Source organism: Spodoptera frugiperda, chromosome 8, assembly GCF_023101765.2.
Source record: "Spodoptera frugiperda isolate SF20-4 chromosome 8, AGI-APGP_CSIRO_Sfru_2.0, whole genome shotgun sequence".
Lineage (NCBI taxonomy): Eukaryota > Metazoa > Arthropoda > Insecta > Lepidoptera > Noctuidae > Spodoptera > Spodoptera frugiperda.
Genome location: NC_064219.1, coordinates 11034364 through 11057796, shown reverse-complemented (window position 1 = coordinate 11057796; position 23433 = coordinate 11034364). Strand labels below are relative to the sequence as shown.

Here is a 23433-nt window from a genome sequence, read left to right as displayed (position 1 = left end):
CTATTGATCTGTTTATAAAAATATGTGCAAATACATTTTTTTTCCATCTTCGCACTACAAAAAATGGATAGAGCGCTACGGCGCCACCACTTCATGATAAACATCCCACCCACTCGCATAAAGCGTTATGTCACTTATTCATTGTCGCTATAGCTTCGGAGTGAAATTCTTCGCCAGTCTGTTTTCCTGAAGGGTACTTTGGTGTCCTAAAGGCCCGAGTAACTTGGGCTGTCAATGGTCATCATCATGTACTTAAACAGAATGACTTACTTCTCCAAGCGTGGTCTTCTCAATCCTGCCTTTAACTCTCCTGGCAAACTCCTGGTCCGTGGGCTGCATCAGCTCGGCGGTGATGATGGGAGTGGAGATGTTGCGGGATGCGTTGATGATCTCCTTGACCCTGGGCACTCCCTGCGTGATGTTCATCGAGGCTACTCCAGCAAAGTGGAAGGTTTTCAAAGTCATCTGAGTACCTGGCTCGCCTATGCTCTGCGGGGGAAGATAGTTGTTACATTTAGATGTGTAGTTATCTTAAGTGTATCGTACTGATGCGAGTAATCGCCCGCCTCACTCGCACACTCGCTTATAGCTGAGCTACACAAATATCGGAACTATGCACTCGCGCCACGCGTCTCGCTAACTCGTTTCTAGTTCTAGCTCTACTCGTTACTCGTTAATCGTTACCTGTGGGACAACTGCCTTATTGACTGTAGGTGATGCAATATTGAAAATATTGTATGATTCAGTTGAACGTCTCAATAAAAATATATCAAAACTACTTTTCAACACTAGGACAGAACTAGAGTCGCTAAAATGAGGTAGTACAATTTTATTCTTAATCTCATTTTTTCACCAACATACCTGTGCAGCTAGCGCACCGACGGCGGTCCCGGGTTCGATAACACTGCGCTGGTACTTGTGGTGGCAGACCCGCAGGAACTGGACCAGCTGGGTCAGGGTCAGGCGCTCCAACTGCTTCACCAGGGGACCACACTGCGCGTAGCGCGTGCGCAGGTTTCGGACCTTCGCTGCTATCGACTTCAGGAACGTTCTGTAATATAATACCACCATGCAGTACCGGTGTAAGGGCCACTGACATCCCGGGCGAAAATGTTGTGGCGCCCACTTAAGGGAAGCAATATCAAGTGTTCGTTTTTTGTGGACCCCATCGGCGGCAGCATCGACGCCCCCCAGAATTTGTCACCCTGGGCCATCGGCCCATCACGCCCCCCCCCCCTAACGCCGGCACTGCCACCATGGTCTAATCATCACTGTTATTATCAAAACCATTACCATCATCGCCCCCACCATCAACATAAACCTCTCCTACTTCTCATAAGGTGGGACCTTAATAGAAAGCTTAGTACAAGTTTGTTTTACGTTTAACGTGATCGAAACGAAAGCGCGTTCAGAGCTCTGATTGGCCGTCACGAATTAACCAGCCAATCAGTACCCTAAGTATGAGTTTGTTTTACGTTTAACGTGATCGAAACGAAAACGCGTTCGGAGCTCTGATTGGCCGGCTTAAATAAATCAACCAATCAGAGCGCAGAACGCTCTGCTAAAGAAGAAACTCATACTAAGGGTACTGAGCGGCGAACGCGCTCTCGTTTCGTTTTTGTTCAACGTAAAGCAACGTCCATGTGGGAGATGTAAAGGATTCTGGCGAGCGTGATGATAGCATCCTCGTGTCCACCACGACCATTATCATCAACTAGCTACTTCCGCGCGGTTTCACCCGCTCTGCTTGGCTTCTATAGGTCATAGCGTGATGTTTTATAGCCTATAGCCTTCGTCGATAGATGCACTATACAACACAAAAAGAATTATTCAAATCGGACCAGTAGTTCCGGAGATTAGCGCGTTCAGACAAACAATCAAACAAACAAACAAACAAACTCTTCAGCTTTATAATATTAGTATAGATTAGTATTAGTATATTAGTATTAGTATATTAGTATATTAGTATATTAGTATTAGTATAGTATAGATTAGTATAGATAAATAACTCACAACAACTCGTTCTTGAACTCCTGCGTGCAAGTTTTGAAGTCATCCAGCGCGAGGGTCTCCGCCGCAGCCAGCTCGATGCCGTCGCCGTCCAGGGGATCCTCGTCCCTGGATACACACCGAACATAATTATACATTAAATACTAACATATTTTTATAGACTAACTCGTTGGCGAGTGTTTGCAAGTGCGACTGCCGGGCAAGGGGTCTCGGGTTCGATTCCCGGGTCGGGCGAAGTATTACTGGGCTTTTTTCAGTTTTTTGAAAATTTCTCAGTGGTAGCACGGAGTCTGGAAATGTGCCCAGTATATGGCAATAGGCTCACCGCCTATTACGTGGGACTTACAACATAATTTGTGAAATGTGGGTGTACACAGTGGCATTACATGCTATAGTGTGCACCTCTGCCTACCCCTTCGGGGATTAAAGGCGTGACGATATGTATGTATGTATAATTTATTTGTCAAGCATGTGTAACATTAAAAGTCTTATAATAATCCATTAAATGACTCTGAGTGCGCGAGTTAATCTCCGACACTTACCTAGACAGATACTTGGCGCGCACGTCAGCGAGGACCCTGGCGAGGTCCACGGGCCGGTCCTTGCCCTCCATGTAGCTGGGGTCCAGCCCGTCGCTGCCGTAGCGGAACTCCACCACCTCGCCCATCGCGTTGCGGACCGTCATGTCATAGTGCAGGACCAGGTCTTCCAATGACTGGGGACAGCACCATCAGACTTAGGGTCCGTTCACACAGACCGGCTCGGAGAGCATCGGCGCGCATTTTTCTTTTCACACAGACCGGCTGGAAGCGGATGCGCTCGGAGCCGGTAGGCTGCACGAGCGAGAAAGAGCACGCGATTTTTCCGATCAGCTCCGTTTATTATTTCAACCAAGCGCCGTTAAGCATTTTTAAACAAAAAATCAGTGCACATTAAAAAATTAACCTTAATACAAATGCTTAAATCTCTATTTTCAACGTGACAGAAATTTGCTCTCCTCTCCGAGCCGGTCTGTGTGAACGGACCCTTAATAATACCATGTAGATTCAGCAATCATTCTGCCGATAGTCGTATCTGCCAATGGCCTTATAGCCAAAAGCCTCGACCAACACCTGAGTAAGCTAACGTTAGATGGTTGGATCAAGAGCCTGATGCAGAAGGCAGTACTTCCGGATACGCCCGTACCCGGGAAATTCCGAGACCCCTTGAGCCCTGACCGCCGGTAGCTTGGATTTATCCTGTTACTGGTGGGCTACTGCTTTTTATATTTTTAAATGTTTTTTTTTTAAATTGAATATTTAAAAATGTAATTATCAAGTAAAGTAAATAAATAAATGAATTTAGTATACCATCCAACTGTCACTTAAGTTTATTAAGTAAACGACTATCACTTAGTACGAGTTTGCTTTACGTTTAAAGTAATCGAAATGAGAGCTCTGATTGGTTGCTTCATTCGGCCCGCCAATCAGAGCGCCGAACGCGCTCTCGTTTCGATTACTTCGAACGTAAAGGAAACTCATACTAAGGTTGCAAATGCAAAAAGAAATATTGGAGTTAGATTGAATGATGTCTAGCTTTCTATATTTTTATTGTCTATTCCCAGTCCGGAGAGAATTTCTACTTGCAGTCTCGACGTCTGTTACTCGATCGCCAGTAAAATACACTATTATCTTACTAACATTATAAATGCGAAAGTTCGTGAGTTTGTTTGTTACTCCTTAACGCAAAATCTGCTAAAGTGTTCGGGATGAAGTTTGGAACAGGGCTAGATTATGGTCTGGAATAAAATAATCCCACGGGAACGCGGGCGAAGTTGGAGTAAGCTAGTATTATTATAAATGTTGATTATCTGTACCCTTAGTATGAGTTTGCTTTACGTGTAAAGTAATCGAAACGAGAGCGCTTTCGGCGCTCTGATTGGTCGGCTCAAATATAACAACCAATCAAAGCGCCGAACGCGGTCTCGTACTAGGGGTACTGATGTATAGTGGTACAAACCTTGACGAGTCGCCGCTGCAGGTACCCGGTCTCCGCAGTCTTGACAGCTGTGTCGACGAGACCCTCGCGCCCTCCCATGGTGTGGAAGAAGAACTCCGTCGGAGTCAGCCCCGAGTAGAAACTGTTCTCTACGAAACCACGCGCCGCCGGGATCTTGGCTGAAATGAGAGAAACGTATTTTTATTGTTTTTTATTATTTTTATGTTAAACTAGCTACTTCCGCGCGGTTTCACCCGCGGTTTCACCCGGCTCCTATTAGTCATAGCGTGATGTTTTATAGCCTATAGCCTTCCTCGATAAATGCACTATCCAACGCAAAAAGAATTATTCAATTCGGACCAGTAGTTCCGGAGATCAGCGCGTTCAAACAAACAAACAAACTAACTCTTCAGCTTTTTAATATTTACTAGCGACCCGCCCCGGCTTCGCACGGGTGCAATGCTGATATACTAAATACGCTACAGAAAAACTGTGAACGTTGTTTATAAAAAAACATAGGGCCCGAAGTTTGCACGCTAAAATATGTAACTCACTGAAAAAATGATAAAATCAATCCAGTAGATTTGATTTACATTTACTGCCCGTAGCCCGCACGCGTTTTTGGAGTACTTAAAACAATTCCCCTTTCCTTATTTATAGGCACGCTGCCGCCGCGCCGCGTCGCGTAAACGCTACGTTCCGCATTTTTAAATCTGTACAAAAAATTTGACGAAATCAGATGCTGTAAAAGGCCAAATAGATCTCCGCAGTATTAAATCAACAATGTATTTAAGGTATTTAATTGGATAAGGATTAATGCTGTATTGGTTAAAATCGCTTCGAATATTAGTCATTATTTGTCGTAAAAAGTAAATGACAAAAAAATGTTATTGTGGGATATCCATAAGAGATAGACATATACCATCGCGGAGTTTTCTGTAGACCTTTTCATTGTGTACAATACTTAGTACATTATTTTGATAAATCTCGTAGGACTCAGCCTGCGTTTGCAATGTAAGCGGAAAAAATGTAATTATTTGCGACATCACATTAGAAACCTCAAAAATAACAGTATTTGTCCACTATTTAATGGATGATATTATACATAAAAACCTTCCTCATGAGTTACTCTATCTATTAAAAAAAACGCATCAAAATCCGTTGCGTAGTTTTAAAGATTTAAGCGTTCATAGGGACATACAACATACATGACAGAAAAAGCGACTTTGTTTTATACTATGTAGTGATTATGTTAAATGGGCCGACCCGCTATCTCGCCTTTCTATAACTACTTAGCCATGAAACGAGAAGATCCTCCTTTTTTGATCCGTCTAATGGAAAGTTACTGTACCCCTTTTACTTAAACCGTGACACACTCTCCAGAAACCCAACAGCAGTATTGATATTAATAATTACAAATGTCAAAGACTAAGACTAAGACGTCAAAGACAAATAATTTATTCCAACTAAACCATAAATTTAGGTACTTTTGAAACGCCAACAATGAAAGAAATAAACAATAGTCTGTCAGTATGTCCGTCAGTGAAGCTAGGTGCTCATTCCAAAGTGTAGCTTCGAACGGAGAAGAACGAGCAAGAAACTGTTTTAAAAAAGGTTAATAATGCGGAAGAGTTAACATACTAAGACCCCCCTTCTTATCAAAGTCCCCCTAATGAAGGACGCGACGACGAACTCCTATAGTATAGCGAGTCCCACCACCAGGGGCCTTAGTCTGCTATTACAATTGAGTATTTTCCTAGGTCAAAAATAAATTATTTTGATATTTCAATATAATAAAATATTAAAAAATAATCACACTCTCGTTCATTAATTTGATGAACTATTTAATTTTCGATTTTTTCTAGCTAAATTTCTAGAAATAAGTCTGCTATTTGACGTCATAAACTTATGACGTCATAACGCACTATTTCATACAAAGTTCATGGAAAATATAGTTTTTGACGTTTCGAAAAAAGTATTGAATTTGACTAGTAGGAAAGTAGCCTATTGTATCAGAATGGTCGATCACTGATCAGTGCAAGAGGGACGGAGCTATACAACGTACATAGCTCCGTCCCTCCCGCACAAGGTCCAAGGTACTCACAGTGTCTCTCGAAGTGCGGCAGCGAGCGGTCCTCGAACCCGTTGGGCACGCGCTTGCCGTTCAGCGCCTGCTGGCCCACGCACGCGATCATCTGCGATATGTTGATGTTCGACCCTGCACCGACACACACATTTATATTATTTAAGAAAGAAAGAAAGAAAGAAAGAAAAATCATTTATTCGGCACCATTTAATCATTGTTACAAGTTCATAGGCGTAGCCAGGGGGGGGTTAGTGGGTTCACCCCCCCTCCCCCTCCCCCGAAAAATGAGTACCTAGACATTACAGAGCGTTATTTTTCTACTTAGCATAGAACATCCCATTTGTAAAGGTCGACCTATGAATATGTTTATTTTTTTTTTTGGTCACACATTTAATGGGTCGAACTTCTTCTTTCTTGAACCCCTCCCGAAAGTAAAACCTGGCTACGCTATGTACCAGTTCATTATCAAAATATTCCGTCATACATTGGCTTAAAGACGTTGAAGAAAATATTATATGGATTTTTTTTATCACAGCAATAGAAGTAACAACATCAGTATTTGCATTTATAAACCAGATTTGATTATTGCCGAAGATGATGTATAGACTGAGCTATTAACTTCGTTCATTCTTTGTTATCGTGACTAGCCGAGAGCCGTCTATTGCTGAACAAACTCTATGACTGTGCAATAAGGTTTAATTTGGTAATGAAACGTGAACAAGTAAGATAGAGTGACGAACCTTTAGAGCCGCTCTGTGCCATGACGAGCGGCGCGTTAGTGGGGTGTAGCTCACGGAAACATGCTTTGGCCGCCAACTCTCTGTGGGGAACATAATATGTGCAAAATACGGAATAATGGAGGAACAAAATACATTTAAAAAAAGGAATAATACAGAATGATAGGCTACCTAACCTTATATAATAAATGGCACAAGTAGAGAGTAAGTATGTGTTACTCTTTCATGCGAAATTTACTGAATGAATCTAAATAAAATTTGGTACAAAAGAGTATAGTTTGAGATGCATATAGAGTACTTTTTATGAGAGTACTGCAAGCGAATCCGCGGACTGGAGCTAGTTAGAAATATAACTAGAACATAATTATTTTATTTATAAACTTATTACCGGATCTGCGAATGGTGGACTATAAGGAACTTGATACAAAATTATTATTAGAACTTATGACGAAATATTTACTTATTGATGATTTAGATTAGTTGCCGCTATCGGAAACTCATCGAAGTGAATAAACATGGTAAATATCCCGTCATAAGTTCTAATAATAGTGTTAGTGACCATGTCAGTTTAAAAACTTATATTGATAGAGAATGTAGGATATGATGCTGACCTGATGCTGCTGAGCTCGCTGAGCATGACAGCCTCGAGTGTCTCCTCCATGGTGCACCCTGGCTGGCACTGCAGCGTGCCCTTCTCCATCTCCAGGATGTAGCCATCGCACTTTGAGTACCTGTCACGGTATATTATAAATACAAGGTGTCTCAAAAGTAAGTTCACATTTACTTATTTTATTACGCGAAAGCAACTATTCTGAGGGGCGCGGGGGATATGTCAGTCGGTAGTCTGGCTCTTGGGAATTTAGTCGCTATGGAGCGTTTCTCTGGTGCGGACCGTGGGTTGTTCGTACGTGAGTTTTACAAAAACGGTAATTCGGCGACTGTAGCGCGTAGAAAATTCTGCAGTATTCGACATATTCGTCACTTAAATGATGCGCCTAGAACTCGATTCATTGCAAAATGGGTTAAGAAGTTTGAAGAGACTGGGTCAACTCTGGAGAAACCAAAATCTGGGCGGCCAAGAACATCAAGAACAGCCGAAAACGTGGACAGTGTTACGGCCGAATTATCGGGCCTTTTTTGAAGATGGAAGGGGACGCACACTCACAGTGAATTCAGAGCGTTATGTGGAGATGTTAGACGAGTTTTTCGTACCCCAACTGCAAAACTTTCCCGGTTACAACCAAAGAACATGGTTCCAGCAGGATGAAGCAACTTCACACACGTCCAACAGATCTCTGCCTCGAGTTCGAGAATTTTTTCCGAACAAATTAATCTCCAGGCGAGGTGACATAAATAGGCCTCCACGGAGTCCCGATTTAACGCCTATGGATTTTTTCCTGTGGGGTTATGTCAAATCAAAAGTTTACACTAATAAACCGACTTCCCTGGCACAATTAAAAGAAAATATCCGTCATGAAATGGCAGCCATCACGGAGACTACCTGCCGAGCTGTCATAGGCAATTTTAGTGCCCGACTAAATGAATGCCGAGAGCGCAACGGTTTACATTTGGACGATGTTATTTTTTAAAAATAAATTCCCAAACAGTGTACTTCAATATACAATAAAAAAATTTTCAATAAAGCTAAGACTTTTCTTTTAAAAAAAGATTTAAATGTGAACTTTCTTTTGAGACACCTTGTATTAAAAAATTACATAAGACAAGCCTTTTCCCCTACCGCTACCCCTCACCCTATAAAGTTTTTTATGCAATAGTATGGGAGAGTCATGCTTTAGCACGAATGGACCGAGGCTCGCGGAGTGATACCACGACCTTACAGTACACACGACTAAAACTGAGAGCAGTGGAACCCCAATCCCCCTACCTCAATCTCCAATTTTCAAGTCCCTAACCCCCAAAAGACCCACTTATAGCTCTGGTGTTGCGGAGTTCCATGAGCGACACCGAATGTTTAACAGTTTTAATGGGCTAATATTGTACGGTCATTAAAATAAGAGTGTGTACAAAATATCAATTCGACCAGAGGTCAGGAATGGGATTTAATGCCAATTACTAAATTGGCCCCAAACAAACAGATCAAGCTAAATAAAAATAGAATAATTATAATAATTTAATTCTATAGTAGACTGCCTCGTTGGCCGGGTGGTTGCAAGTGCGACTGCCGGACAAGGGGTATCGGGTTCGATTCCCGGGTCGGGCGAAGTATTACTGGGCTTTTTTTCGGTTTTTCGAAAATTTCTCAGTGGAAGCACGGAGGTTGGAAATGTGCTGACATGGGACTTACAACATAAATTGTGAAAAGTGGGTGTACACAGTGGCATTACGTGCCATAATGTGCACCTCTGCCTACCCCTTCGGGGATTAAAAGCGTGACGATATGTATGTATGTATGTAATTCTATAGTATTACCAGTACTAACTTACCCAGCCTCAAGTAGTTTATTCTTGGCGTCGATGAGCTTCTTCCCCGGAGTGACGTCAATGATGCCGAAACTGAAACCTCTGTTCATTATGTAGAACGAGGCCATACGCGCTAACCTGCACATAAACGTATTGATTGAATATCAACCTTATTTCCTAGGGGATAGAGACTAAATTATATTATAATACTACCTGACCCGGCAAACTGGAATTCTACCGAATACTAGACCGAAATTAGCCAATTCGGTCCAGCCGTTCATGAGCTTTTAGGGAGACTAACGAACAGTAATTATTTTTTTTATATATAGAGATGATATCGATACCAAAGCCTTATAAACCTTAGTCAGGCACAAATATTGAACATCAAGAAAAGCCCAGTTTTCAAATATGAAAATCATAAATAAAATGATTCTGAGATAGATTGATTGTTGTAATCAACGAGATAATATTGCAGTTGGTCTCCACTGCAGACCTTAAATCATCCCAATCACTAGAAAAATCTATCAGACTTGCCCTAACTCGCGCACTCAGAGTCATTTAATGGTTACTTAACCCAGTCCTTAGCAATTGTTTTCCATACAACATCGTTACTAAGGAATAGTTTAAGTAAGCATTAAATGACTCTGAGTATGGCAGTAAAATTTCTAGTTCAGTAGAACAGTTCTTCTAGAACAGTGTAGTTCCTCATCATCATTACCTCCACATCCCCCTAACGGCGTACTCCTCCCCCCAGTCCCTGAGCAGGATGTAGAAGATGCTGTTCTTGGTGCCGGAGCCCAGCGTCGACTTGTCCATGGAACCGCACAGCAGCTCCGAGTTCCTTATTATCACATCTATGGAGAAACCACAGGTTATTTATTACTAAAAAGATTCACTTTTTACCAGTTTAATGTAACCGGGAATTGAACCCAAACCTGATCACAATAGCGATCACATAACATAAGGGTAAAACAGGGTGAATAGAATTCGAGGGGTGAATAAATGTTGGGAAAATATTCTAATATCCATTCACCCCTTTCATGTATCTTTTCACCCTTTGAATTCTATTCGCCAATTTTTATGGTACTTAAGATTGTAAATGTGTTAATATTATGGGGGGGGGACAGATTTTGTATTAGACTTAGATACAATTCATCATACAAATAGATTCAGGATATTGATAATGTAGTGTAAGCGCATAATCTGTGTACAACATCAGTTGTCTATGTCAGTTGTCAACGTGAATTGTCAAGGGCAGTTTTAATTATACCGAGCTACAAATGGGCTGTGTGTTTTATTGTGAGCTTCCCCAGTACTAAATACTATAGTGGCGACGAGGACAATTAGTTACGGTTTTGCGTGCGCATTCAATCTACAGTGTGTCACAATGTCGATTGGTAAAATCAAAGAGTTCGACATGCGGTCGGGGTTATGGACGTCTTATATGGACAGACTTGAGATGTACTTCAAGGTGAACAAGGTCTCGGACGAAATGAAGTTACCGACGATGATTGCTAGTATGGGGGATGAAGCTTACGAGTTGCTGGTTAATCTCGCTAGTCCAAACAAGCCTTCGGAATTATCTTTCGTACAAGCTGGTGATTTGATGCAACAACACTTACAACCGCCGCCATCTTCGTTAGCGGAAAGATACCGATTTCGACAGAAACGGCAAGGTGCTACGGAGGATGTGGCCACATACGTAGCGGAACTGAAGAAATTGTCGCGGAATTGTAAGTTCAACACCAATTTGAACGAAAACTTACGCGACCAATTTATCTGCGGGCTGCGCAGTGACGTCATTCGGCAGCGGTTATTCGCTGAAAATGACACCATAAATTTTGCGGAGGCGGTCAAGTTGGCGTGTTCGTTAGAAGCAGCGGAGAGGGACGCAGCTGTGGTTGAGGGGAAAGGAGCATCAGAGGCGAGGAGTACGTGCTCGGTCCATGCGCTAGAAAAGTGCGCGGGGCGTGTCGGACAAGGACGCGGGCGCAGAGTTGGCGGAGCGGGACCGGTAGCACCGTCAGCTAGAGGCCGCACGCGGCCGGTCAATGTCAGGATGACGGGCTCAGCCGGGTCGGTGAACGCAGGCTGCGCAGCATGCGGGGCGGCGAATCACGATTTTGACAGGTGCCGCTATCGGAACTTTGTGTGCAGCAAATGTCAAAATGTGGGTCACTTGCGGCGGGTGTGTCCTGAGTGGAAAGGTCGAAGGTCGCAGGAAAACAATGACGGTCAAGAAAAAGCGATTAGGCGCGGATTTCATTTCGGAGATCTCGACTACGGGACCAGTGATGAAGAAGGGGTTATCGAAGATCTAAATCTCATGGCATTAAATAATTATAAGGCGGTGAGTTTACCCATTCTTATAGATAACATTCCAATTGTAATGGAGATAGACACTGGCACAGCCATTTCGTGTATAAATAAAAATGTATATGATTTGTATTTTGACCATTTGCCTATTAAAAATGATAATACTATCCTAAAATTTTATGATGGCTCGAAAATAAAGCCCTTGGGTATAATTAAACCGTCAGTGTGTTATGATGCCATAGAAAAACAATTAGAATTATTTGTCATTGAGAATGGTACCACATCTTTGATTGGGAGACAGTGGTTGGCAGAATTACAAATAGATATTCCAAAGTTTCAGTGTAATTTTATCAGGAAGGATGACAAACAAATTGATATTGTGTTGTGTAAATTACTTGACAGGTATAAAGAACTGTTCAGTGGAGGGCTGGGACGGTACAGGGGGGGCAAGGCAACACTGCGGGTGCGTGAGGGCGCGGAACCCGTATTTCACCGAGCACGGCCCCTGCCGTATGCACTCCGTGAGCGCGTCGACGCTGAGCTCGATGCGATGCTGCGCGCCGGCGTCATCGAGCCGGTGGACTGCTCGGACTGGGCTTCTCCACTGGTGCCTGTTAATAAGGCTGACGGTACGTTACGTATTTGTGCGGACTACAAGTCTACTTTAAACCCCGTTTTGCTGGTCGATCGTTACCCACTTCCTAGAATTGATGATGTTTTGGTAGGGTTAAATGGAGCTCAATATTTAAGCAAAATAGATTTATCTAATGCTTACAATCAGATTGTGTTGGATGATTCCAAAAAGTTTACTGTCATTAACACACACCGAGGGTTATTTCGATACAATAGGTTAGTATATGGCTTAGCATCTAGCGTAGGAATTTTCCAACGCATTATGACAAATTTATTACAGGGCATTCCGCATGTGCAAGCGTTTCTTGATGACATCATCATAGGAGGTCAGACTAGAACGGAGCATTTACAGGCCCTTGAGGCTGTTTTGAAGCGTTTAGCTGACAACGGATTAAAGTTAAGGAAGGATAAATGTGTTTTCTTGGTAGACAATGTTAAATATTTGGGGTATGTGATATCAAAAGATGGAATTAAAGCGGATACTTCTAAGATTGATGCTATTCTTAAGATTGAAGCTCCTACCAATGTAACAGAATTACGTTCGTTCCTAGGTATGATTAACTTTTACGCAAGATTTACTAGAAATCTTAGTTCCTTACTAGCTCCTTTGCATAGTTTACTGCGGAAGGAGATTCCATGGAAATGGGACAGTGAGTGCGAGCGCGCATTCGGAGAAGTCAAAAGAGCGTTAGTCAGTAGCGAGGTGTTAGCTCACTACGATCCTAGGAAACCGGTTATCGTGACGTGTGATGCGAGCGCGCGGGGTATTGGAGGGGTATTGGCGCAGCGCGGGGTGCGGGGCGAGCGCCCAGTGGCGTATGCGTCGCGTGCCCTCACTGCTGCGGAGAAAAATTATTCTCAAATACACCGCGAAGCTTTAGCTATTATTTTCTGTGTAAAGAAATTCCATCAATATTTATACGGACGAAAATTTACATTACGCACTGACCATAAACCGTTGGTTTCTATCTTTGGCCCTAATGCCGGGATACCGACTATGACCGCGAGTAGGATGCAGAGGTGGGCCGTCATTTTGTCTGCTTATGACTACGATATAGAATACATTAAAACTAACGAAAACTGTGCGGACGGCCTATCGCGGTTGCCGATCAATACTACTAAACAAGAAAGTGACGTAATTCCGGAACAGACATATTTACACTTTGCACAAGAAGCGTTATTATTGGATAATAAACAAATAAAAACATTTACATTGAAGGATGCCATTCTGAGTAGGGTTTTATCGTTTATACGGGACGGTTGGCCCGAAGTGTGTAGTATAGTAGGTATGCAACCTTATTTTAATAGGAAGTCGGAATTATACGAGGAATTAGGATGTGTTATGTGGGGGCATAGGGTTGTGATTCCTGATGGTTGCCGAGATAAAGTGTTAAAATTAATACATGAGCCGCACATGGGGATAGTTAAATCCAAAGCCATAGCACGTAGCTACGTGTGGTGGCCCGGCATCGACGAGGCGGTGGAGCGCGAGTGCCGCGCGTGCGCCACCTGCGCCCAGCATGCGGACGCGCCCCCCAGCGCATCCCCACGGCTCTGGCCCTGGCCTCACCGCCCATGGACTAGGCTCCATTTAGATTTTATGGGCCCCATCGGAGGTAGATTGTATTTGGTCGTAGTAGACTCCATGTCAAAATGGTTAGAAGTTTTTTTGGTTCCTAATACGTCAGCTCGAAGTACTATTTCTAAGCTTAGTGAACTATGGAGTAGGTTTGGCGTTCCTAGGCAGATAGTGACAGATAACGGTCCACCATTTACAAGTAGTGAATTTGCCACCTCTTTACAGGGTGACGGGGTGGAACACGTATTTACAGCCCCTTATCATCCCGCGTCAAATGGGGCGGCGGAGAACGCAGTCAGGACCCTAAAGAAGGTTATTAAAAAGGCTATAGCTGAGAACAAAAATATAGAATTGACCTTGAATAATTTCTTACTACATTACCGTAATACCGAACATTGTTCTACGGGAGAAAGTCCGGCGATATTACTGATGGGCAGACGTTTAAGGACTAGGTTAGACGCGTTGAAACCAGATAGGGAAGGCAAGGTTCGTGAGTCGCAGCAGCGGCAGGTTAGAGGTAAAGGTGGGGAGAGTAGAGAAGTAGGAGTAGGTGACGATGTTTGGTACCGTCAGTATCTAAAGGCAGAAAAATGGCAACCAGGATCTGTGATTAAGTCAACAGGAACTAATGATTATAAAATTCTTGACGATAAGGGTAACGTTCACCATAGACATCTCGACCAGCTAAAGCGTAGAACGAGGAGTTCGCTTGTAGTCCCCACAGGTACGAGACCGTCTTCCGTGGACCCTCAGACTTTGGAGCCTGATATCCAGGCGGAGATCCCATCTGAGCGGACCGTAGTTCGAGGCGAGCAGCTGGGTGAGCCCGGGGGTAAGATAGGTACCAATACAGAGTCCGTTGAGGATTTAGGCATGCCAATCAGTGAGGACTTTACCACGCCTCCTACCACCCCAGTACCGACCCAGCCACGTCCCGTTCGGAGTTGTCGAGTGGGTAAAACCATAAACTATAAGTATTCTTAAGTTAATCATAATTTGTTAGATATTAAGTAGGTAATAAGTTAGAGAGGGGTAATTGTTGTAATTCTAAATTAAGTGGGGAGGGATGTAGTGTAAGCGCATAATCTGTGTACAACATCAGTTGTCTATGTCAGTTGTCAACGTGAATTGTCAAGGGCAGTTTTAATTATACCGAGCTACAAATGGGCTGTGTGTTTTATTGTGAGCTTCCCCAGTACTAAATACTATAGATAACAATATGTTTATAGTTTGGAAAAATATAAACAGAGAACGGAAAAAAGAGGGAGAAGAAAGATGAAGAAAGAGAGATTTTTTTATGGAACACGCTGGCAAACGAGCCGACGGATCACCTGATGGTAAGCAATCGCCGCCGCCAATGGACACTTGAAACACCAGAGGCGTTACAAGTGCGTTGTCGGGCCTTTTGCGGGTTAGGAATTTAAGAGTTGTTGGGGAATCGGGGATTGGGAAGGGGGGGATTGGGCCTCCGGATTTACGGATAAATAGACACAAAATATAATGCAAATACGTAATGCAAAAACTTTGGACCCCTTTTTACGAAAATTGCGCGAACGTAGGAGCATAAAATTTGGTACACTTATAGTTTATGTGTAGGAGAAGTGCAGAACGCTAATATTTTTCAAAAATAATGCTTATAAAGTACATTAAATCAATAAATAAACCATTACACACACTACCATGCATAGTATCTGATCGTATTTGACAAAACGTCAAAATCGACAGACATTGCGATGATATTCTCACGTCTCATATGAATAGAGTTTTCCTGTTCATGATGCGCCGGAATATATTAATTTGAATTTTACAAAACCAATAGCAATTCGTTAAATAAAAATTATCCTTGAACGTATGTTAAGTGGTTTATTATTAAATGGAAGTATTACTCACAGGAGTCCTGCACACACATGTCCTTGTTGCCCGTGTAGTTCTTGCCTTTGGTCTCCAGGTTGGCCTTCACCTCGCAGTTCTTGTTGGGCTTCATTATCAGGCTGCAATAGCACATAAATGGCTGTGACATACGGACGGACAGACAGACAGACATGACGAATCTATAACATCTCAATAGGGATGATAACGGGGTATGAAAATTAAAAACCTTATTTAGTCCGTCATATAGGTAATAAAGAAATATTAGATACGTATTTTTTTATTATTAGAACTTGAGACGGGATATTTACCATGTTTATTTATAGATATTTCGGCACTGTTGCAAGCGCCATGATCACGGATGAACTGGATCGGAAACTCATCGAAATAAATAAACATGGTAACCCGCCTCAAGTTCTAATAATAGTGTTAGTGACCATGTCAGTTTAAAAACTTATGACGTATTTTTTTAAGTTGTCATTTAACATAACAATACTACATAAAACGAATCAAAGTTTAAGAGTAGGAGAAAATACGTCATTTCTACGCATAAAATATACCTATATAGAAGTGACGTCACGCGACATTTCAAATTGATATATCTATGAAAGTACTTGATTCCGTAAGAAAATAAAAAATACGTGTTTAATATTTTAAAATAATCTACAAGACGGACATTAAAACAAAAATTAGTCATCTACCCTATTGAGTCCACTATTGTGAACTAAATAAGGTAAGGTAAGGTAATAATAAAAAGAGAAAAACAAACCTAAAAATCTGTTTCCCTGTCCAAAGCTGCCTTGGTTTGAGTATAGCAGGGGTCGGCATGTCGATTCTCATGGTGGAGTCCTGTCCGGCGAGGAGACAGGAAGCCAGCTGCCTGGCTTCGTCCTTCGTGAAGAAACAGTCCCTCTGGGTCATCAGGTAGCCTCCGGTGATGAAGTCTTGGGTTGCAGCGATCAACAACTCTCCGTTACGTGGAGTCACTAAGTTGGATTTGTTCTGTGGACAGTTACATTGAGTTTGGTAATTAGGATAATAGTTTAGGGTTATTTAGTAATAAGCAGAATTGTGGAGAATAAGTGTTTGTAAACACATCCACAAGAGAAAATAGCGTAAAGTGCATGACTCTTGTGGTTTTTTTTTTTAAACGTTGACTCGCGCTAATTTTACCTCCTGAGTCGTGGGTGCGTTTAAAAACACACAAGTTCACATACATCCAAAACAACAATTTGTGGCTCACACAAAGAGTTCGAAACGTACCAACGGGAAGTATCAATGCGACTTTTCCCGAGAAGATTATGTAGAAAATAATCATGAGGACAGCAGAAGTTATAATTTCTTTGAAATCGTCAACCCGCATTGTACAAGCGTGGTTATTAATGCTCAAATCTTCTCTATGTGAGAAGAGGCTTTGGTTAGCAGTGGCCACTTATAGGCTGTTGATGTGATGTGTGTGATACCATCTTTTATCAGTACTTGCCTCATATAGGGAACAACTAGTTCACAAAAACCAGGTTAGTTGCAAAATAATCTCTATCACGTAGGTAATAAGAGTGACTATGTGTGTGCAATATACAACGTATAACAAAATTGGGGTATACATATCAATTGCACGGTTTCTAGATAACATAACAAACGATACGGGAAGGGTTTTTTAAACTCATGTTTTCATGGTACCAAGTTATGAATTTTTCAAATCGCGCCGGTGCGCCAATCAAAATTAGGTAGACAGGTACTAGGCGATCAGATTGACAGAAGAAATGTTTCGTCATATTAGCGAGTGTTCCCTGTAGTGTTGTGACACGTTTATATGATTTGAAATCAAGAACTATGCGATACCAAGTATTTGGTACAATTTTTTTTTAAAACGTATTTTAAGCTGAAACTTCGTGTAGAGAGTCTATTCAACCTGTATTCATCAGGGCTTCTTGATTTATATGAATATTTTGTTACACGTTGTATAAGAAGCAGTGCTTACCCCCATGAGTATGAGTGCCTCTGCGCGGGCCTCCTCGGTCTGCGGCAGGTGCATGTTCATCTCGTCGCCGTCGAAGTCCGCGTTGTACGGCGTACACACGCACTCGTTGAACCTACGCACACATGTACAATCAACATTTACAATAATTACACTTACTCGATTATTAACTGCCTCGTTGGCCGAGTGGTTGCAAGTGCGACTGCCGGGCAAGGGTCGATTCCCGGGTCGGGCGAAGCATTACTGGGCATTTTTCGGTTTTTCGAAAATTTCTCAGTGATAGCACGGAGTCTGGAAATGTGCCCGGTATATGGCAATAGACTCACCACCTATTGCATGGGACTTACAACATAAATTGTGAACTGCGGGTGTACATTGGCATTATGTGCCATAATGTGCACCTCTGCCTACCCCTTCGGGGACTAAAAGCGTGAAGTTATAAAAAAAATAAGACTTACTCGACACTCGGTTATTTAATTTTATAAAAGATTGCAAACAAAATTAATATTTTAATAATATTTACATTTGACTACTGACTATTTTCACAATTTTCATCAACTAATAAATGGCTACGCACTTGTAACTCCTCTGGTATTGCGGGTATCTATGGGCGGCGCTAATTGCTTACCATCAGATGATCCGTCTGCTCGTTTGCTGGTCTACTCTACATAATATTGAACGTAAGTACCTGAAGGTCCTCTGCGGCTGGACCCTGGCGCGGTGACACATGATGGAGAGCTTGTGGAGGGAAGGTTGGCGGTTGAACAGGACCACGTCCCCGTCCACCAGGTGGCGCTCTACGATGTCCCCACACTACCACACATACAACAACTTACATTAAACCCAACAATAGTTTATATACAATATTTTCTAAGTTGAACGGGTTAAATAATTTCTATTCTACCAATCGAGCCCTTTCATTTGATAGCCATAAAAGTGGAGGCTATTGTGGAAAAAATCGATTATATTGTATGATCATCAAGATTAAGAGTGTGTATCAAATATCAGATCGATATATCGTCAGGAAGGGGGTGAAATTCCAATTACTAAAGACTCACACAAACAAACAAATGGGACAACCTAAATAAAACAGGCAAAGCCTGAATTCCAAATCACACCACTCGAGACTACCTCGTTAGTCATGTGATCGGAAGTGCACCTGCCGGGCAAGGGGTCTGAGGTTCGATTCACTGTCAGGCAAAGTATTACTGGGCTTTTTCGGTTTCTCATTACTGGAGAAACTGCAGCAGACTACAGAGAGACTGCACGGTTGGTGCGGTAGCTGGTCAACAGGCTACCGCGCTACGTGTAGCGGGTTCGATTCCCGCATAGAGCAACTCTTTGTTGTTTCAGGTCTGGGTGTCATGTTCAACTTTGACTCTTACCTTTAACTCCTGAGCGATTTTCTCCCTGTTACCATATTTGAGGTACTTCTTGTGCTTCAACCCTCGTTGCTGAACATAATTGGCCCCAGGATGCACGTCAGGTCCGTTGCACACCAGCTTCCGCAGCCATAGCAAGTTGGCAGGGAACACCCGCTCTGGGTACGTTAATATCTTCGCCACGTGTACTGGTACTCCCACCTGGGAATGGTAAGGGATTTTGAAACTTATTTAGAGGATGCTAGGGTTGAAATTAAACATGAAATTAGAATACCATTCTAAAATAAACTCATGCGTTGGTAGAGCGGATGGTAAGGCAATTTGAAGTTTATTCAGAGGGTGCTAGAGTTGAAAGTAGAAAATATTGGAAGATCATCCAAACATAGATAAACTGATGCCTTTGCAGGCAGACACCAAAGTTTACAAGTTTTGCTTTTAACATGAAATTTAAAAAAAAATCCTAAACAACAAGTACCATTCGTAGATAACACCATTTTTATAGTGAAGAATTCAAAAATAGAGAGGTGAACTTTAATTAATATAAAAGAAATCAAAAAAATAATACAACTTACCTCTTGAATTTGCAGATTGGGATCAGGAGAAATGACAGTACGGCTCGAGAAGTCCACTCGTTTCCCTGATAGGTTGCCACGGAAACGGCCCTGTTTGCCTTTTAGACGCTGTACTAAACCACGACCTGGCTTCTTAGGCTGAAAAGAATCATAAAGATTTTAGAAATAATTGGGTCCCAGAACGAATCCTTGAGGAACACCATAGGACACGATACTAATGTATGGGTATTTAGTTAGTATATTTGGTTTTATTTACATAGAATTACATAAATTTATATACTTTTAGAAGATTATTACATTTCATCTCGATAAAATGTGTTTTGTAACGATTTTTACTATAGTCCACATAGTCAAAGGCCTAACACAAAACCAAGAAAACCAAAGTTTTTACACAGAATAAATTTGCATGATTTTTTTCTACTAAACTAGCTATGAAATTACCTGCATAGACAATGGAATGCCAGACATTTCGCTGTTGATGTACAGAGCGACGTGTAGCTGTAAGTAGTCCCAGTCCTCCTGCACGAGCTCGCTCTTGCCCCCGCTAGCAATATGTCGTGATATCACGTCGTTTATCAACAGGATCTCCGACTGTTTCATTGTTAGGTCGTCTTCGTTCCTGTAAGAGTATCTCATGTTGAATTATGTTCATTTTAGTATTACAGCTTTTTCAGGGAGGAAATATCATCCAATAACTTATCTCAGAGAGTCAGACTCTTTCTGACTAAAAACCACTCCGTTCTTACTCCTACTTTGAACCAAAGCCCCGGCAACCCGTTAGGTCATAGGCAGCTCCGGGTAGTATCATAATGACCCTATATTTCATAAATAGAATTATAGTAACTATGCAATTATGCTGTCATATAATATGTTTTACTGGAAAAGAGGCCTTTGCTCAGCAGTGGGCCCCACAGGGTCTCGGTGTGATGTGTGATGATGTGACACACAAAATCTCTACTGTGTAAAGTATTAGGCTGTCATGTCGAGTTCAAGAAACAAAATATAAATCATCAACTTTCCAAATAATTGATTTAGCGCAAACCTTAGATGTTTATAGGCCCAGCGCACAGCCATAGACACGCTGCTAAGATACTGAGATTTGATGAATCAATTTAAAATCAACCTCAACTAAAAGGGGTTTTTTTTTATGAAACACGCCACGCCATATACGGGCAGACGTATCACCTGATGGTAAGCAATCGCCGCCGCCCATGGACACTTGAAACACCAGAGGCGTTACAAGTGCGTTACCGGCTTTTTGGGAGTTAGAAATTTAAGGGTTGTTGTTTGGGAATCGGGGATGGGGAAGATTGGGAAGGGGGGAATTGGGCCTCCGGTAACCTCACTCACACAACGAAACACAACGCAAGCGTTGTTTCACGTCGGTTTTCTGTGAGGCCGTGGTATTACTCCGGTCGAGCCGGCCCAATCGTGCCGAAGCATGGCTTTTCCACACTTGAAGGGTATACGGATGAAAATGGCATGCCAAAGAGGCTTGCCGACTCACCGCGTGCCTCCACTAAAATCAATTATGGTCATAGAAATTCAGGTTTCCTTCACTACCCTGTGAGAGATATGATATACTTAGGAGTGAGGAGTACTTACGTTCCAGCCTTGATATCAGACACGACGCTTGGCCGGATACACAGCGGTGGCACGGGCAGGCGGGTCAGGATCAGGTGCTCCGGCCGCGTCAGGCTCGGGTTCATACCCAGCAGGGGAATGTCGTCGTCTGGGATGCGACGGAATAATTCCATCACCTGTGGAAGAAATTGGTTTATTGAATACAAGTCGTAAGTCCAAGGCTAAAGGCTTTGAATTGCGTGTCAGGTGTTTTAACGAAACTCTCAAGATGAATATATGCGACTTTAGTAGAGTATTGTCAACCTACTGCCTAAATTCTTTATTACATTTTGAACTTCATTATTTTGTTATAAAGTCGAAAATCCATTATGTATATCCATATTGATTTTTAAATAAATCTAGGCAAAAAGTATAAATTAATAAAACAGTATGACAACGGAATTATACTTCCTGATGTCATATCAACTTACCTCCACAGGACTCATCTCCACGACAAGTCCGCTGTTGATCATTGTGGTCAGTTCTTTATTGGACTCCTTAGCTTCGTGGAAGTCTTTCAGCACTCGCTTGACAACACCATCAGTAGGCTTCTTGGTACGATACTTATCATGGATAATCTTAAGGATACCAGCCGGACTCTTCTTCACCATGCCGTTCAAGGTCTCACAGCTAGGGCATTTCGTGCAAGCCTTCGCCTTCTTGTGGACTGCAGCGCGAAGGTTCTTCTTTTGCAAGTACGACAGTTCAGGGTTCATGAATTTACGCAAGTAATTCCTCCTCAGAGGAGCCGGTAGCATTACTCTTGAACAATTCTGAAATCATTGCAATCATTAAATATTAATCATTGTTTTTTAATCAGTGACAATCACAATTGTCATTTATTTTGAAGTCATTGGGGAAGGCCTATGGTCAAGAGTGGACGTCTTGTGGCTGATAGTATGTTAATGATATGTAATAACTCTAATAACTAGAATAAATAAAAAACTCAAATATAAATATAGTATCATACTTCTTAAAAAAAATGAAACAACCACACCAAACATAATCATGATTATTTTATAGTGTTTTATTAGTTTTGTTTTATTTTTTTATATTGATAACAAATACAAGTTGTTCCTGATTAATAACTAATAAAACACCAGTAGTCCTCAACTCACCTTGCAGATGGTCTGGAGTATAGTAATGATAGACCGAAAGTACCCGACATGGAAGACGGGCAGCGCCAGCTGTATGTACCCGTAGTGTCCCACACACTCTGCCAGGCCCAGCCCGCACGTGTCGCAGTTGGCATCCTTTTGATTGGTACCCTGGATACACATAATTAATTAGCCATGTAGTGGAAGCAAGGTGATTAAACATACTTATACAACTAACAAATGCATTTAAATAATACTACTAGTTGTCAGAAAAAATACATTTTCATATTTTCATTTCAAAAATCAATTCTTGTTTCTCAAAATTTTATCAAACTCCTTGCAGTGATTGGGAGACAGGAGCAAACAATGTTAACTTAAGATTATCTAGATAGTGGCCTATCAACAGGTTTATGACAATAATCGCATTTCCGAAGAGTTAGTAACTTTTTACACATTACTTCTTTGTGCAGAACACTTTGTTTGTGTTGTCTAGAGTAATAGATTGAACAGTTTATTAGCCATACCATTCTCCTGTCCAGTACACCATATGTCGCCGGTACCCTCTGTCCATCCTGAGCATACAGGTTCTTGGTGATGACCTGGATATGAGCAGCTTGCTGGATGGCAGCCGGGCTGTCCACATTGAACGTGACATGCGAACTGTTGGACACAAAATTTACTTAAATTACCACGATTGACACAAAATAAACCACATCTAACTCAAATTAAACATATCAAGCCGTCGAATCATTAGTTACAACTACCAAAACTAGTATATTTTCACAAGAAATCAATAAATTTTGATAGCATAAAATACCATATGATGTAGTAAACATAACCTCACTTACATTTTTCGCCCAACATAAGTTTCGCGATATTGTTCCTTCGGCATCTCGAATAGATTCAAAGAACACCGTAAAACATTAATTCAACGTTATTACTGCAGCTTTACATTAAAAATCACACAAAACAATAATGATAACAAGAACCGCAAAGTATTATTTTGACAGTTATTAAAAAACTGCGTTCATTGCGACTGAAATTAACAACGACTAAAAAACCATGTGAATGAATTCAATGAACGACTGAATGAATAGCAATTCAGTGATACCATATTGCTAAATGACGGAAACTACCCTTATCCTTCGTTTAAG

The 23433-nt window shown here is 41.8% G+C and overlaps 2 protein-coding genes across 2 annotated transcripts in view; one reads left to right on the top strand and one right to left on the bottom strand.

Moving 5' to 3' along the window:
- LOC118275698 (DNA-directed RNA polymerase III subunit RPC1) overlaps positions 1 to 23343 on the bottom strand; it is a 29467-nt gene extending 6124 nt beyond the window's left edge. The window contains exons 1-22 of the mRNA XM_035593761.2: positions 23128 to 23343; positions 22804 to 22939; positions 22301 to 22450; positions 21614 to 21955; positions 21165 to 21319; positions 20001 to 20178; positions 19560 to 19697; positions 18991 to 19188; positions 18294 to 18418; positions 17609 to 17720; positions 16397 to 16629; positions 15649 to 15749; positions 9949 to 10084; positions 9255 to 9368; positions 7422 to 7541; positions 6814 to 6893; positions 6092 to 6205; positions 4009 to 4166; positions 2553 to 2725; positions 2014 to 2118; positions 862 to 1051; positions 271 to 489 (exon numbers count right to left, since the gene is read on the bottom strand). Of these exons, the coding sequence (XP_035449654.2) occupies positions 271 to 489; positions 862 to 1051; positions 2014 to 2118; positions 2553 to 2725; positions 4009 to 4166; positions 6092 to 6205; positions 6814 to 6893; positions 7422 to 7541; positions 9255 to 9368; positions 9949 to 10084; positions 15649 to 15749; positions 16397 to 16629; positions 17609 to 17720; positions 18294 to 18418; positions 18991 to 19188; positions 19560 to 19697; positions 20001 to 20178; positions 21165 to 21319; positions 21614 to 21955; positions 22301 to 22450; positions 22804 to 22939; positions 23128 to 23171 (3321 nt within the window). The 5' untranslated portion in view covers positions 23172 to 23343. The remainder of the gene's footprint in view (positions 1 to 270; positions 490 to 861; positions 1052 to 2013; positions 2119 to 2552; positions 2726 to 4008; positions 4167 to 6091; positions 6206 to 6813; positions 6894 to 7421; positions 7542 to 9254; positions 9369 to 9948; positions 10085 to 15648; positions 15750 to 16396; positions 16630 to 17608; positions 17721 to 18293; positions 18419 to 18990; positions 19189 to 19559; positions 19698 to 20000; positions 20179 to 21164; positions 21320 to 21613; positions 21956 to 22300; positions 22451 to 22803; positions 22940 to 23127) is intronic.
- LOC118264036 (uncharacterized) lies at positions 10399 to 14925 on the top strand. Its single transcript, XM_050695427.1, has 2 exons — positions 10399 to 11580; positions 11949 to 14925. The coding sequence occupies exons 1-2, from the start codon at positions 10618 to 10620 to the stop codon at positions 11952 to 11954; spliced, it is 969 nt and encodes a 322-aa protein (XP_050551384.1). The 5' UTR covers positions 10399 to 10617; the 3' UTR covers positions 11955 to 14925.
- Positions 23344 to 23433: the final 90 nt, after the last annotated feature.

Coding starts and splice junctions, on each gene's coding strand:
- LOC118264036 (XM_050695427.1), top strand. CDS start 10,618: ATGTCGATTGGTAAAATCAAAGAGTTCGACATGCGGTCGGGGTTATGG.